General features: G+C 45.6%; 1 protein-coding gene across 1 annotated transcript in view; it reads right to left on the bottom strand.

The window, feature by feature from the left end:
• Window positions 1-7,403: 7,403 nt before the first annotated feature.
• Window positions 7,404-13,927, bottom strand: part of POLE4 (DNA polymerase epsilon 4, accessory subunit) — a 6,910-nt gene continuing 386 nt past the window's right edge. Inside the window, exons 2-5 of the mRNA XM_019550680.1 lie at window positions 13,800-13,924; window positions 10,526-10,610; window positions 8,228-8,269; window positions 7,404-7,946 (exon numbers count right to left, since the gene is read on the bottom strand). Of these exons, the coding sequence (XP_019406225.1) occupies window positions 7,933-7,946; window positions 8,228-8,269; window positions 10,526-10,610; window positions 13,800-13,924 (266 nt within the window). The 3' untranslated portion in view covers window positions 7,404-7,932. The remainder of the gene's footprint in view (window positions 7,947-8,227; window positions 8,270-10,525; window positions 10,611-13,799; window positions 13,925-13,927) is intronic.

Genomic DNA, 13,927 nt, shown 5'->3' with positions numbered 1-13,927 from the left:
TTCCAACTTCCAGCACAGTGACTTCCTCCTACAAATCAGCCCGAAGTTATTTGCTGAGTGCTAAGAATCAGCTCAGTGCTCTGTAGAAGATGGAGCAGGCAAGTCGAAGATGTCATCGCCCAATAAAGGATGCATCCAATATCAGCTATAGCAACCCATCGTGTTAATTCACAAGTACCAGTACTTTGTTTCCAAAGATCAGAACCAAAAGTGCTAAAAACCAGAGGATAAGAAGAGAAAGGGAACTTACTGACAAAGCTGGGAGCGCAGAAGAGGCCAATCAGAAGCACTGTAGTTGGGGCAAGAAGCCACATAGCTGCACCCTTGAAGATACTGAATTGTCTCCAGTATTGCTGTCTCAGCTATTTATACCTTGAGCATGCAAGAAGGTGCTTGCCTCTGAATCAAATGGATGTCTATAGTGTTGACAAATGTTCCCAAGACGGTGATCTAAAGAAACACCAAAGTGACCCATGTCCTAGTGGAATCTCATTAACTGCTTGTCTAGGGGAGCTGGTTCCAGGCAAACTTCAAAGCCTTTCTTTGAAATGACAGGCTTTTTTCCTCAGGCTGGGGGATTTCTCCCTAGGGAGTCTTTGTTCTCACCACCGCTTTTAACTTTATTAAACTCTGGGTAGCTTGGAGTTACCTTTAAGTTGCCTAATTTGAAAGGGCCTCTCAAGTTCTTGTCTTATCCACTGCAATCAATGGCCTTTTATCTAGAGATAATCTTCTTTTGCCACTTTTCAACACCAGACTTCACACTAAAACTAGTCTTTGATATAGAAAAGGAAGTGCAGATCTCAGATACCCTGGCCTTCCTTTCAGCCTCTTTTTCCTTTGACCAAAAACCTTGAACTAGGAAGAGCTTGCTTTCTTTCCTGATCAATTAAAAATGTGTAATTAATTCCTGAGCCATGAAGAAGACCCTTGGCTTCTTGGGGTTGCAACATAACTCCCTAGAATGAGCCCTTATGCCTTGTCCAGCCTACAAAAATGGGATTTTTTCATTTAAGTTTAGCTAATTCATCTGAATTACCTTGACTGCAAAAAGCACTTTTCTTCCTAATTGCAAAAAAGCCACATGTGCAGGTGGCAGAGGCTCATGCTGTTACACGAGGGCTATAGGAACAGAGCGGACAGCATGCAGAGCTGGAAAAGGTCAGGATTGACTGGCATGAAGGCAGGGCAGCATGGCACCTTATGGCCCTGGTGCACGTTCATTTTATGCTGTCCGAAATGCATTTGCGACACTCCAGAGTGTGAGCAGACACACGCTCAAGACATCACTTTCCTCCAGCATCCCAGGATGCACCACTCCCTGCCTTCTCTCCTGCTCCGAGGCCAATCTCTCATTCAGTTTGAGCTCTACTCTTAAGAGGGCAGCAATCAATATAAAAACCCTGGGAGAAAGGCAGCCCCAGAAACTCCCCAAAGAAATTGGTGTGGTGCGAGCAGTGCCCAAGGGACGCAGCTTGATGGCAGGAAATAGGGTTGGGATGAGGTTGAGAGAGAGGGGTTGACTTTCCATTCCCAGCTTGGAGGCAATAATTAACCATCATTCAAATAGGCTGTGAACTGGCCCATTGGTCCTTCTTACATTTTACCCAGGTTAAGATTTTACCAGGGCATCCAGGGAAGGAGTGAAAGGCGCCTCTGCACATCTGCCTCCCCTTTCCCCCCATGCCTCAGTTTCCCTCACAAGCCCACCAGCCCCCAGCCCTAACCTTAGCTTCCCCACTAGCTGGAGCAGGCTGGGAGTGACATCAGTCAATTGGTGCTTTCCTTGGGGTAGTTCTCAGAAATCCTGGGAGCAAGACTAGCTTGAACAGGGTTTGGCAACCCCTGGCACGAGTGCCAGAGCATGGCACACGAAGACATTTTGCTTGGCACGCATGCCTTGGGGAAGAGGCCAAAGCTGTGCTGTCACAACAAGGACTGGGTCACAGCTGCCCTGCCATCTGCCGCTGGCACGCCAACATCTTATAAGTCGAGGTTGTGAGGGGTTTTGGCACTGCCTAAAAACATTGCCATCCTGGGGGGCCAGAATATCGGCTCAGCATCCCCACAGTGGTGGAGCACAAGCAGTGCAAGCTCACGCTCAAACATGAACGTGGCCTGCTCTTTTTACATCCCAACATGCCATAGATTTGGAATGGCACAAATTGAGCATGTACCAAGGCTCTTGGAGACTAACTTATTCAGAGAGGCGTAAGTTTTCACAGGGAGCAGCCTGCTTTGTTAGGTGCTATGGATGGACTTGCAGAGAGTAGGGGTACTAAATAGAAAGTAAGAAAGCAATTTAAATATTTTGTGAGCAAATTAGTCTCTAAGGTGCGACCTTTCCTTGCCTTTGGCCTAACTTCAGGATAACACGGAAAACTGCCTCTCTCAATAGACTAGAACAAGAAACTTTAACATAGTGGCATCTGCTGCACAAGCTGTTGAGTGAGTGATCACAGTACAGGGGCAATAAGCAGAGATGGCAGATCAGTAGTGTAACAATGGATGCTTGTGTGGGGCACAAATCCTGAGTGCTGCCTAAGTGGGGGAGGGTGCCTCGCCCTGCCATCTCTTGCACCCTCCCATAAAGCCTGCACCTTCCCTGCAGCAGCTCCAGCTTTGGCAGAGGTGGGCAGAGTAACAGCAGCAGCACACAGTACCCTTGGCAGAGGTGGCACATGGTGCAGGAGCAGTAGCAAAAGACTCACTGCTGCAGGGGAAGATGTCACCTTTTTTTGCAGGTGAACATTAGTGTTTAAATGGCCACTCAACACATGCTGGCAGCAAAAAAAAGAGGTAACATCCCCGCACTACAGCAGCAAACCTCTGGCCACTGCTCCTACACCATGCACTGCCACCACCCAGGCAGCAGAACCGACTACAGTACTTACATCTCTGAGACAGCTGTGAGCACAGAGAAGGAAGAAGGGCTGGGGGCACAGAACTGAGGGCACAAGGTAGCGAGCAAGGAGAAAGTGCACTGAAAAATGCTTCTGTTGCATTGTATGCATCTTTGGGAGGGGAGGGGTGGGGGCTGACACTGCAACTGGAAAAGACCAGTTGGTTCAGGGAGGCATGAGCTTTCATGAGCATGCATTCTTAGCATCTGATGAAGCACGCTTGCCTCCTTGGACAGCTTAGGGCTCTATGAATTATCTAGCCTCTAAGGTGCCACCCTGCCCTTCCTACTGCTTGACTTCAGATCAACACAGCTAATCCATGTAGCGGGCCAGATGTGGGTTGAGCAAGGCCTTATGGAAAGGTGCTGGGATGAAAGTTCTCTTGTTAGCAAGATGATTATAATTATAAGGAGATCCTGATGTCTACTTTCTCTGCTCACAACTGGTTGAACTGGGTTTCTGGAAATCTTATTAGGGCATGTGGGCTGATTGCAGACTCCTTATTGTGAAGGGGTGCATTACTGTGTATGCACATGACAAGGAGAGAAAGAAAATCATCATTAGGAGAGAGCTGAAACACTGAGTTTCACACAAACACCTGTGCACAAGTGGGAGGCTGTAAATTCTCCCTTGACAAATGAGACCCCTGGTGCTGTGCAGATCAGAACAGTCTGAATTTAAACAGTGGTACCCAGACCACATTGCGTTTGTTGGCCAATATATCATCTTAACACCTCCTCATAACTAGAATGAGTTATGGCAAATCTACTAAGTTTACCAGAAGACTTCTGTTGTTACATCCCTAGTTCTTAGTCACTCAGAACTTTATGAAACCTTCATCTTTGAAACGGATGTTTTCCAGACTAAAAAACTGAAAGGCCTGGAGGTGAATTTCATGTTTGTTCATGTAGGGCAAAATCAGCTAACCCATTCTTAGCAGAGTGCAAATAAAGTGCACTGTCCACAAGATACAAATATGTTACAACTTTTGTTTCAACTGTTTCATAGCCAAAGATTTTGACCCTGACTTGGACAAGAAAATCATCCTTCCCAGGAGCAGCAGCTTTCCTTTATCTAAAGGAAATTATTTCAATTCAACAGAAACACCCACATTTGAAAATCACGTAAGCATCCATAGCAGCAATGTTGTCAGAAGTGTGCACCTATGAACGGTTGCATGCTACATGTCTGTAGAGCTAACTTAGCAGTACAGTACGACCTACTTTTGCAAGTCTCCACTAATTTTGGATGCCTCCATTTTTGGGTAGCCAGCCGTAAACACAGGCAGTTCAGTTTTGCCCTCAATGACTTGGGTATAATCTACAAATACCAAACTTGAGACCAGGGCCTAACATTTGAAGGGTCTAAGCACATGCACATTCCATAGACTTCATTTGAAGGTGCTCGATAGCGCTGAAACAATCAGACCCTAGTATCTCAAACGGTATTTACAGGCAGAGGCCTCCAGAGCTCGTTTCCAGATGTAGGCCTAAACTGAATTCGCTTGTATTCTCCCTTGACAATCTGATAAAGTGGATTGTCATAGACATGTAGACTGATAAAGACATAGACATGAATCTGATAAAATAGACTGCCACGGACAGGCATTCCTTCTGTAATGGCTTCTTTTTGTGGGGGAAGGTCAACTAGATTGGGAGCCAAAAGATCTTGAATTCTGTTCTCACCTAGTCTGCTATATGACCTCCATTCTCTTTGCATCACCCTGTTATGTAGGAAGACCACATATTTCTAATTTCAGTACAAGGCAAGTATTTTTACTCCCACTACAGAATATGTAAGGAAGGTTAAAAAAAGGCAGTCATGGAAGAGTACAGAAATCTTCGGAACAGATGCCTGGACCTCTAAAACGAGCAGTCCAATTTAGGTACATCAGGAACACAGATTCAAATGTACTTACTTAATCAGGTTGCCTGAAAAATGGGGCTAGTCATGCTTTGTCATCTTTTTATGAGCTTTGAGATATGGGGGTAAAAAGTGCTATATGCTTCCAGGTTATTACTAGGCCCATTCTACACATAGAGAGACACAAAGGTTGACTGATTCTCAAAAGGCAACACACAAATTAGGATTTGGGCTGGGATTTCTGAGGTGAAGAGATATTTTCACCAGGCACTAACTTTGGTATCTTCTGTTAGCCCTAAGGCATATTATGAATGCCTGCCTTATTAGGTTTTCATTATGAGGGCATTATTGTTAAGAGCTCAGTGTCAAGTTGGTCAAATGTAATTAGAAGAAAGTAGGTTTGGTCCTCATGGAAAGGTCTGTGCCAGATCCAGCACCAACATGGGACTGAGCCAGCAGGCAGTCTAGTCACTGGCACTCATCTGACATTCAAGACATAGGTGAACAAATGCAACTTATGACCAAAGGGCTCAACTCCTACCAGGTGCAACGATTGCTAAAGTTAGGGAAGTTGAAGAGACAAACCACATTTCTGAAGCTAGAACTAGGCTCAATGGGTCAGAGGGCCAAGGGAGATGTAGCAGGAAAAGCAACTGACAGGAACATTTAAGATAAATTTTAAGGCATCTCACACCCCAGACTTTCACATGTGGACCCTTCTTCAGCCTCTCCCAACTTCACTGCAGGTTACATTTGCTCACAACAGGCCTGAACTGCTCCCCACGTAACATCAAATACAAGTAAGATTTTGCACACCCCGATGTACAGATGGCACATCTAGCCAAGTTGCACAACTGTAATGTGCATTTATTTTACATCTAGCTCAGCACCACCAAATAACACATGCTGTTTATATCAGTGTAGATTTTGGCTCTAAGGAAACAAATGTTTTTGTTTTTAAATGAGGCAGAAAACTCACTGAAAAATTTTAGATAGAAAAGGACAAACTGCTAGTTAAAATTGCATGCATTTCATTTCTACAGTTTTAAATGTTTACATTTGTTTTTACTTTAATTGTTAAATTCCAGTTTAACACACTTAATTTGGATGTTATTCCCACATTTCACCCTTAACTCCTGTACGTGCTCTGAATTTTAATTCTATCTTGATACTATGTCAGGGAATTTCTTTTTGATTCAAAGGTCTATATAAAGAACTGTTTTGGAGATATACTTTCAGTCATTAATAATGTTAAATTCCAATTTTAAATTCCAATCAGATTCACTGATACAGCATATGGGCAAATCAGCTAGAGGGTATCAGCTCAAAGCAGTCAGAACATACAGGCCAGTTAGCTGATTTTATAGCTGCATTATTTTGCTAAAGCAGCTAAACATATACCCCATTTTCTTCCTTTTTCCTTGTCCTCCAAATTCTTCCTGCATCACTGCACTTTCTTGCATTCCCCTGTATACCAGCAGAGAAAAATTTGCTGCAATAAGCATCTTTTGAAATTATATACGATAATTAATGGCATTATTTTGACCTTTGTTCCATAACACTAATACATCTTAAGAGAAGCTCACAAAGAATTATCCTTTTTCCAAATGGTTGCCACCTCTTTTTGCTTTCAGTGAAACCAAGGTCAACACTGCCTTCAGGTAGGAGGCCTTTTTCAAAATGGCTAGCATTTCCCATCAATCTCAACAGCCAGAGCAAGATAACCTCAGGGAGAACATGCACACCTTGTGCTGTCTGTCAGCAGGAAGCAGCTCTCTGAGTGGTATCTTGCAGCCTCCTCTCATAAGGGTATCTTGTGGGCTATCACAATGAAAGATATCAAACCATTATGAAAGTTTCATTCTTCACTGAATTCTCTGTAGTAAAACAGAAGAACTTCACTTTGGAAAGATAAAAGGGAAAAAAACATGCATTAGTAGATCAAGAAAAAAAATGCCATGTGCCACCTATGTATAAGGTTACAGGGCATTTTAACAATACTGAAAGTCTGAAAACTCCACGTTCTTCCTTTAGTAAGGTGCCCAGGGTGAAAAAGAGACAGCACATTCTACTTTTATTAAAGGACACATTTTTAATTTATGCTTTAGCTTCTTATCTATGGAGTTCCTTGTAAATTTCTAGAAAATTAATACTACGGCTAAACTGATTCCAATCGTGTGACAACCCCAATCAAAAGGCAGCCTGCTTTGAGGTAAAGCATCTTGCCCTTGAAGCACAGGAGAGACTGGAGGAAGGAAGAGAGGGAAATCCAGGCCTACAGCCCACTTTTCCCTGAGAAAACCTGTAAATTCTGCAGGCAGATCTGTGGCTCAAGAATTGGACTCAAGTCACCTCAAGACCCATCAATGAACTATGGCAAGTCATCCTTGAACCAAGGGATTGTGATGATGCAATTTTGGGAAGGATAATGTTCTATTTTCCATATGTAGGAGTTTGCATCCCTGCTATAAGAGGAAAAAAACTCAACCCAACTTTAACTATGGAGCCTCAACTGGCATCTCCACAGTACTGACTAGATTTGTCAAGCCAGCGATATAAAAAACTGATTGCAAGGCCAGCTTTTCCTCTCCTGCATGCAAGAATGCCCTCTCCCTGCCCACATGCACAGAAAGAGAAGAAACTATATATGCCGCCCTCCCTAGAAAAGACTCAGGGCAGCACATTTATTAGTCAAGAAATGTTGAATTCTGTTTGGCCAGGAGACAAACATACAGAAAAGAAATACATTTCCATAAAAATAACAACTATAATCAGACCTCAGAGGCAGGTTCAATCCATCCTCAAAGCTTTTTATCAATGGAGAATTTTAGAATAGACGCAAATACAGCATTGCTATACTGCGCTATTGCTGTGTTATACACCAAGTTTGAGATGAGTTCTGAAATGTGACCTGGAGGACACAGTACGCTGACATACAAAGTATTTATGAAAAATATGTATTTAAAATAAAGAACTATAACAACTTAAACTTTATACAAAACATTATGATCAAGACATTCAAAGCAGTCTGTAAAACACAGACACCGTTATTTAAACTAAGTAGATGAGTCCCATTCCCATTGACTGTTTTGAAAATCTCATCCCATGCGTCTTCCCAGCAGGTGTTCCCAGTCCCTTTCTTCTTACAACTCCTTTCCTGGCCAGGTCAGTCCAAAGTGCCTAAAAATTCAGAGGGGAAAATCACTAGGGTCAGAAAAAAGTACAGATATAAAAACAACTGAAACTATTTTGCAAGCTGCCAAGGGCAAATGCTGTAACTTATCAAAGCTTAACCACAGTTTCTAATGCTGAGTGCAGCGCTATCAGGTGAGCCATTAGCTATGAAAGCCCATGGCAGAAACATCTTAAAAGACTGATTTTAGATTCTTCCTTTCTAAATATGGAGACAATGTATGTACAAGCACAAAGTAAAAATGAAATCAAGGCATACAGAAACTCACCTTCCAGAAAAGCAAACTCATCAATGGCTTCAATGGCATTATCTGCCAAACAAAATGAAGGAAAACATTTAATACAAATAGAAAAATGCAAATCATAAAAAAGTAGAGCTCCGGAGGTCATCTAGTCCATCCCCTTGCAGCAGGATCGTCCCTATCCAAACCATCCCATATAAAACCTTGTCTAACCTATTACTAAAACTACACAAGCAACCCTGCTGCACAACTACAAGGCGCAGCACTCTAACTTGTCACAGGTAAAGCAGGGGGCAATGGTGATCAATGTCCTGCTTCTCCAAGTGTTATTAAAATGCACTTGAGAGATCTGAGCAGAGATGCGGGGCAGAACATTTTCCAGTGCTTTATTTTTCTGTGAGAAATTTTCCATTTCTAAAAATTCATTGTTTCATAAAATTCATTAGTAACAATGAATGGTTGCCAGTACAATATTAGGCAAGGTTGGCAGTTTCAAAGTTGTAATTAATGTATTTCAGCTGATTATCCCTAGGAACTGTGCGAGAGAGTATATATACGTTTTACTGATTTGTACACAGGAGGGTAAATACACTCACATCATAATCCAAACCAAAAATCAAGTTATGGTTTCACCTAATTGGCTGTGCAGGTCAAATCAAAATCAAAGTGCAGCATATCATGCACAGTTCTTTGGGTATGCTAAAATTAGTGTGTCGACAGTTTTCAGCGCCTTCAGTTTTTTTCTTAAATTTAAACAAACAATGTAAGGGGAGTGCATGCTATTGTGTATTTTACATTTTTACAAGTATTCCCATTAAAATAATTTCTTTCCTCATAAAGCTTTGGATTTGTTTGAATATAACATTTAACCCATATTAAGTGTGCTGTATTTCATTTTTTTTCCTTATCAGCTATTTCAGTTCAAATACCTGTGGCTCTTGGGGCATAAAATTAACATGGGGGTACTTTTGTCATTTTGTTTACTAAATGTAAGTCAAATAAACATGCTAAATCAGATCACACTTATTTAGGACACTGGAAAATTTTCCAATTCAAAATTTTCTGTAAAACCCACATCTCTGGATGCGAGGAAGAGGGCTACACTCTCCCACTTCAGAGGAAGGCAAAAATGCCTCCAAGTCTATACTAATCTGACAATGGGGTAAAAGTCCCCTTCCCAAAATACCTTTTCATCCAATTTTTAACCATTCATAGAACCATTTGTATTAAGCTTGGGGTTTTTAACCTTTTCATTTAACAAACACTATGATTTGGGCCTAAATCAAACAGAGTTTAGAGCTTTGTGTGACAGCACGTACCAAAGTTATTATCTCATGCAGTCACATCTTGACATTATCCAGACACACAATATCTGTGCTATATGAACAGGTAAAAAAGGAAGTCTACATAGGTAGAAAGATATTAAGAATCCCAACCACCATTAACAATACTTTACTCCATAAGTACCCAGAACAGGGATTCCAGCAACCTTCTCTAAAGCAGATGGTGCTGCGTAGGGTAGGCAGGAGGATACCAAATTACTGTATTTACCCAAATCCAAGATTACTCTAAATTTAAGATGACCCCTCCCACCAAATAATTAGATTCTATACATGGAAAATGCAGAAATCTCTTATACCCTGCCCCCCAGTAACTTGTCTCCCCCACCCCTGCACCCGCTAGTGCCTGACTCCCCCTCCCCTGCAGCCTCTGCCCCTTGCCTGCCACCTTGCCTCTGGCTCATCTCCAGCCCCGCTCCAGCCAGGGCACGGAGCATATTGCCTGCTCCAGCCCTAACCCACCCACTTTGTGCCCCAGGCTGAAGCAGGGCTGGTGCCATGCCAGAGCTAGTGGATAAGCAGCAGAAAGGGCAGAGGTGGGGGGAGAAGGCAGGGACAGAGGCAGTGGGGGAGCCAGGGGGCAGGCAGCAGCTGTAGCTCTGCACCCGACCCTGGGTAAGCGCCAGAGTTGCAGCAGCTCCCTGCTCCCTTGCCACCTTCTACCCAAATCCAAGACAGCAGGGCAACCCGCCTCCATGGTTAATGGGGGGAAAAACTCATCTAGGAACTGAATAAATACACTACGTGCAGAAGTATTTTGAATAGATCACATTAAACTTCTACAGCAACTAGTCGCATAAATTCACTCATTTTGGAGGCTGTAAGTAAAAGGTTGTACTGTGTAGTCTTCCTTTCATCTCTGGGAACAAGAGGGTAAAGTTTTAAATCTGCACCTACAAATGTCACTTCACAAATAGAAACAGATGGAAAACATTTATTCTAGCAGCTTTACTGACAAAGGTTAGCACAGGAATATTCTTCCTACCCAAGTCTTTTCTCTGAAGAGTTTTCCTTTTTCCTTGCTGGGCATATACATAAGCATCTTTAGCTATGGTTTCAACAAACAATTCCTGTAGGATGAAAGAAAGAGTTTGTCACGAAGACTGAAAGATGTGAGCCCATTTTGTTATAAGCAGCCAGAGAAAACAGAATCAGGCAGAATTTCAGGAGGAAACTGTAACCCCTGTCAAGAGGCTCCCTTTTCCTTGAACAGCTCCAAGACTGTCTGACAAAATCATTACATTATTAAGACAATTGCTGCATAACAGGGAAAAGTATAAACATGGCAAAGGCATCCTGCATGCATTAGGCAGCGAGGGAAGACAACGTGACTCTTGCTTTTATTCTCTGGCAAACCATCAGCTGTAAACACGCAACATATTTTTTTTGATTCTGTGAGTCAGTCTTCAGCTCTGTGCCCACGCTCAACATTCATACCCCAAGACCCGAAACTGGTTTGGGATTTACTTTGGGAAGCTCCAGTCTGGGCTTCCATGAACCAGCGGTACTCTAAGTCCAGGAAATGATGTAAAGCAAAGCTTTAGCCCAGGTCAGCAACCTATGGTCCACAAGGTATCAGTAGCACACAGCTTGGCCCAGTACATTGTCCCTCTCCACCCAGCACCGTGCAGTCGATCCCCCCCTGCAGCAACCCCCCGTGGCGCACACTGCTCCCCGTCATCACTGAATTTAGGCTTTATCACTACCCCTGGGGCAGGGATTGGAGGTCCATGGTGCAGGCAGGTGTCACTATAAAAGGGAGAGGTGGCCCAAGGCAGCAGGAAGAAGCAATAGTTCATGGTGACAGCCAGGTCACAACCAGTGGCCCATCACTCTAAAAGGCTACAGACCCCTGCCTTCAATAAGGGCCGTCCCATTTCTGGGCAGCAGGAGCTACAGGTCCAGCGGGCTACAGTCTCCCAGGTTGCAGGCAAGCTGGGCTGCACACTGTGGGGGTGGTCCTCCTGGAGCCCCTCACCACAAAGGCAGTCAGCAACCCCCACAGGTATCACCGCATGCACTATGCGGACAGCCAAGCTCCTCTCCTGACCACCTGCACAACCCAACTAGCCCAGTTCCTCTCCCGGGCATGCATGAAGCTCAGCTCCCCTCTTGGCTGTGCACACAACCAGGCTCCCCTCTCCCTTGGGTGCATGCCAGACTCCTCCCCAGTACTCCTCGCACTGTGCTGTCCCATGCCCAGGAGTGAGGAAAGGAAACAGAAGTCAGAAGAGAAAGGGGGATCCCACAGACCCTGGCCACCATAACAGCAGGAGTACTGGCAGTAGCGGTGCCCACAGGCTTCATGTTAGCCCCTTGCAGGCCGCGTGTGGCCAGTCAGACAACCCTGCTTTCGCTCAAAGAGGTGGCCAATCTGTTCAAGGACAGCTCCACTCAAAGTTAATTATGACACAGGATGAGTTGACGTGGCTGTGCAATCCAGTGTAAGGCATTTGTCAGGGATACCCATCACTGCTATGAGAGCTGATACTACTTTTAAGAGACAAACTGCAATGACTTGTAATTACCTTCTCTCACTACCAAGACAGCTTCTTCACTGTAGCAAGTGACTACATCATATGCAGTGCTTGGAAGGCCACTAAACTCAGGCTGTGACTTATCATGGAGGGGAACAAGGTCTACGGTTGAAGACCTCATCCAGTGCCCACATACCAGCTTTGAAAAGAGCAAGCCTTGGAACCAAGAGCAAGAGCAGCCCACCTGTTCTCTTTCAGACTACCAGGAAATAGTTACCAGAAAGACCATTTAGGTTCCAGGATACTTACAGCTAATTGATCCTAACACCTGGAACTGCAACTAGAAAAAAAATCAGCTAGGAATCAGTGTAGAGCACAGGTAAAAAAAATACTCATATAAAATGTATGCAACTAAGAAAAGGGGTTCCCACATTCTGCATTGACTGAAGGTCCCAAATGCTCTTCCAAGACAGCCCCAAGTACAGGGCACTATATTGGTTAACAGCTGAGAAATGCTTTCTGCAATAAAGTCTAAGGCAGAAAAGGAGGCTACAGTCTCCTGGACAGCACTTACAACCATCACGAGTATGTGAATCCCAAGAACCTGACGCTGGGGACATCTCTGATGAAAAGCAGACATGGGAGCAAAGCCACTCTCAGACTTCTGCCGGCCAGCCAGCGCCACTCTGGTTGACTTGAACCTAAACTGGCGCAGAACCATCTATGTTCCAACCCTGCCCAAGAAAAGGCACAAGGAGATTGCAGAGCTAGTTACAGAGTATTTTCAGTGAGGGCAACAAGGTGGAACATTGCAGCCTCCCAGACCAGACAGCCCAGCAGGAGATGAACTATACCTCTTCAAAACCTCAAAAGAGCCAAAGAAGAGCCAAAAAAGAGAGCAAGAGAAGCCTCTGAAAAAGAAGCCAACTTGTTCAGCAGCCACAGGAGCAACTGGTGTTCAAAGAGCTGCAACAACATACACCCAAAGTGCCTAACACACTCTAGCTCAACAGGAAAAATCCCTCCATTAGTGAACACCTGCACAGTCCAACAGGGGAGCCTCCTGCCATGGATCGTGCACAGCAAGACAGACATACCCAACAAGCAAACTCCTCGCACTTCCTACAAAGAGCTCCAGGTGAGAAGAAGAGGCTCAGGAGTCAGGGCTGGACTATCCCCATCCTCCCCTGGTGAAATTCGCAGGGCATCCCGTCTCCTCTGGCCTCCTGTGGACGCAGGAGCCTGCGGGCGAGGCCTGCGCGGTGCAGCCCTGCACGCGCTTTTGGCAGCTGTGACAGCCACGCACCTCCGGTTCCTCCAGGTGCTCGCGACATACAACCTCGCTAGCTAGTGCACAAAGGTACCCAGTGTCAGGCCAGGCCTCTCTTGGACCGCCGTGCGCCACCACGTCAACCGGCACAGCCTGCTGCGCGCCCAGCTCTGGGCGACTAGCCCCGCGCCCCGCCTGGTCCGGCCTGGGTGAGGGGGCGCGCCCGGCACGGCCCAAAGCAAGAGCCAGCCGTGCCCATCCACGCCCCGAGGAGATGGGCCAAGCCACCAGCCGCGAGAAGCGGCTCACCTAACCTTGCACCCCACCGGCCCAGGCCCCCGTTTAGTGAGGGGCGTGACAGCAGCTGAAGGGTGCGGCGGCCCGAGGGCGCCGCACCACCCGCCTGCTGCTGGGTGTCAGTCGAGGCAGCAACACCCCCCCGGCCGCAGGGGCAGCGGGGGGAGGAGACGCGGCGCTTCCCTCGGCCCCGGCCCCGGCCCCGGCCCCCTCACCGCGGCGCGGGCCAGGACGAAGACGGCCTCCTGGCTGGCCAGCGTCACGTCGGGGTCGGCCTTCACCAGCGCCTTCACTCGGGCCAGCGGCAGCCGCGCCAGGCGCAGCGGGGCCGCACACGGCGCTC

The sequence above is a fragment of the Crocodylus porosus genome, unplaced genomic scaffold (genome assembly GCF_001723895.1).
Source record: "Crocodylus porosus isolate Cpor-Errol unplaced genomic scaffold, CroPor_comp1, whole genome shotgun sequence".
Lineage (NCBI taxonomy): Eukaryota > Metazoa > Chordata > Crocodylia > Crocodylidae > Crocodylus > Crocodylus porosus.
This window is presented reverse-complemented; position numbering and strand designations above follow the sequence as displayed.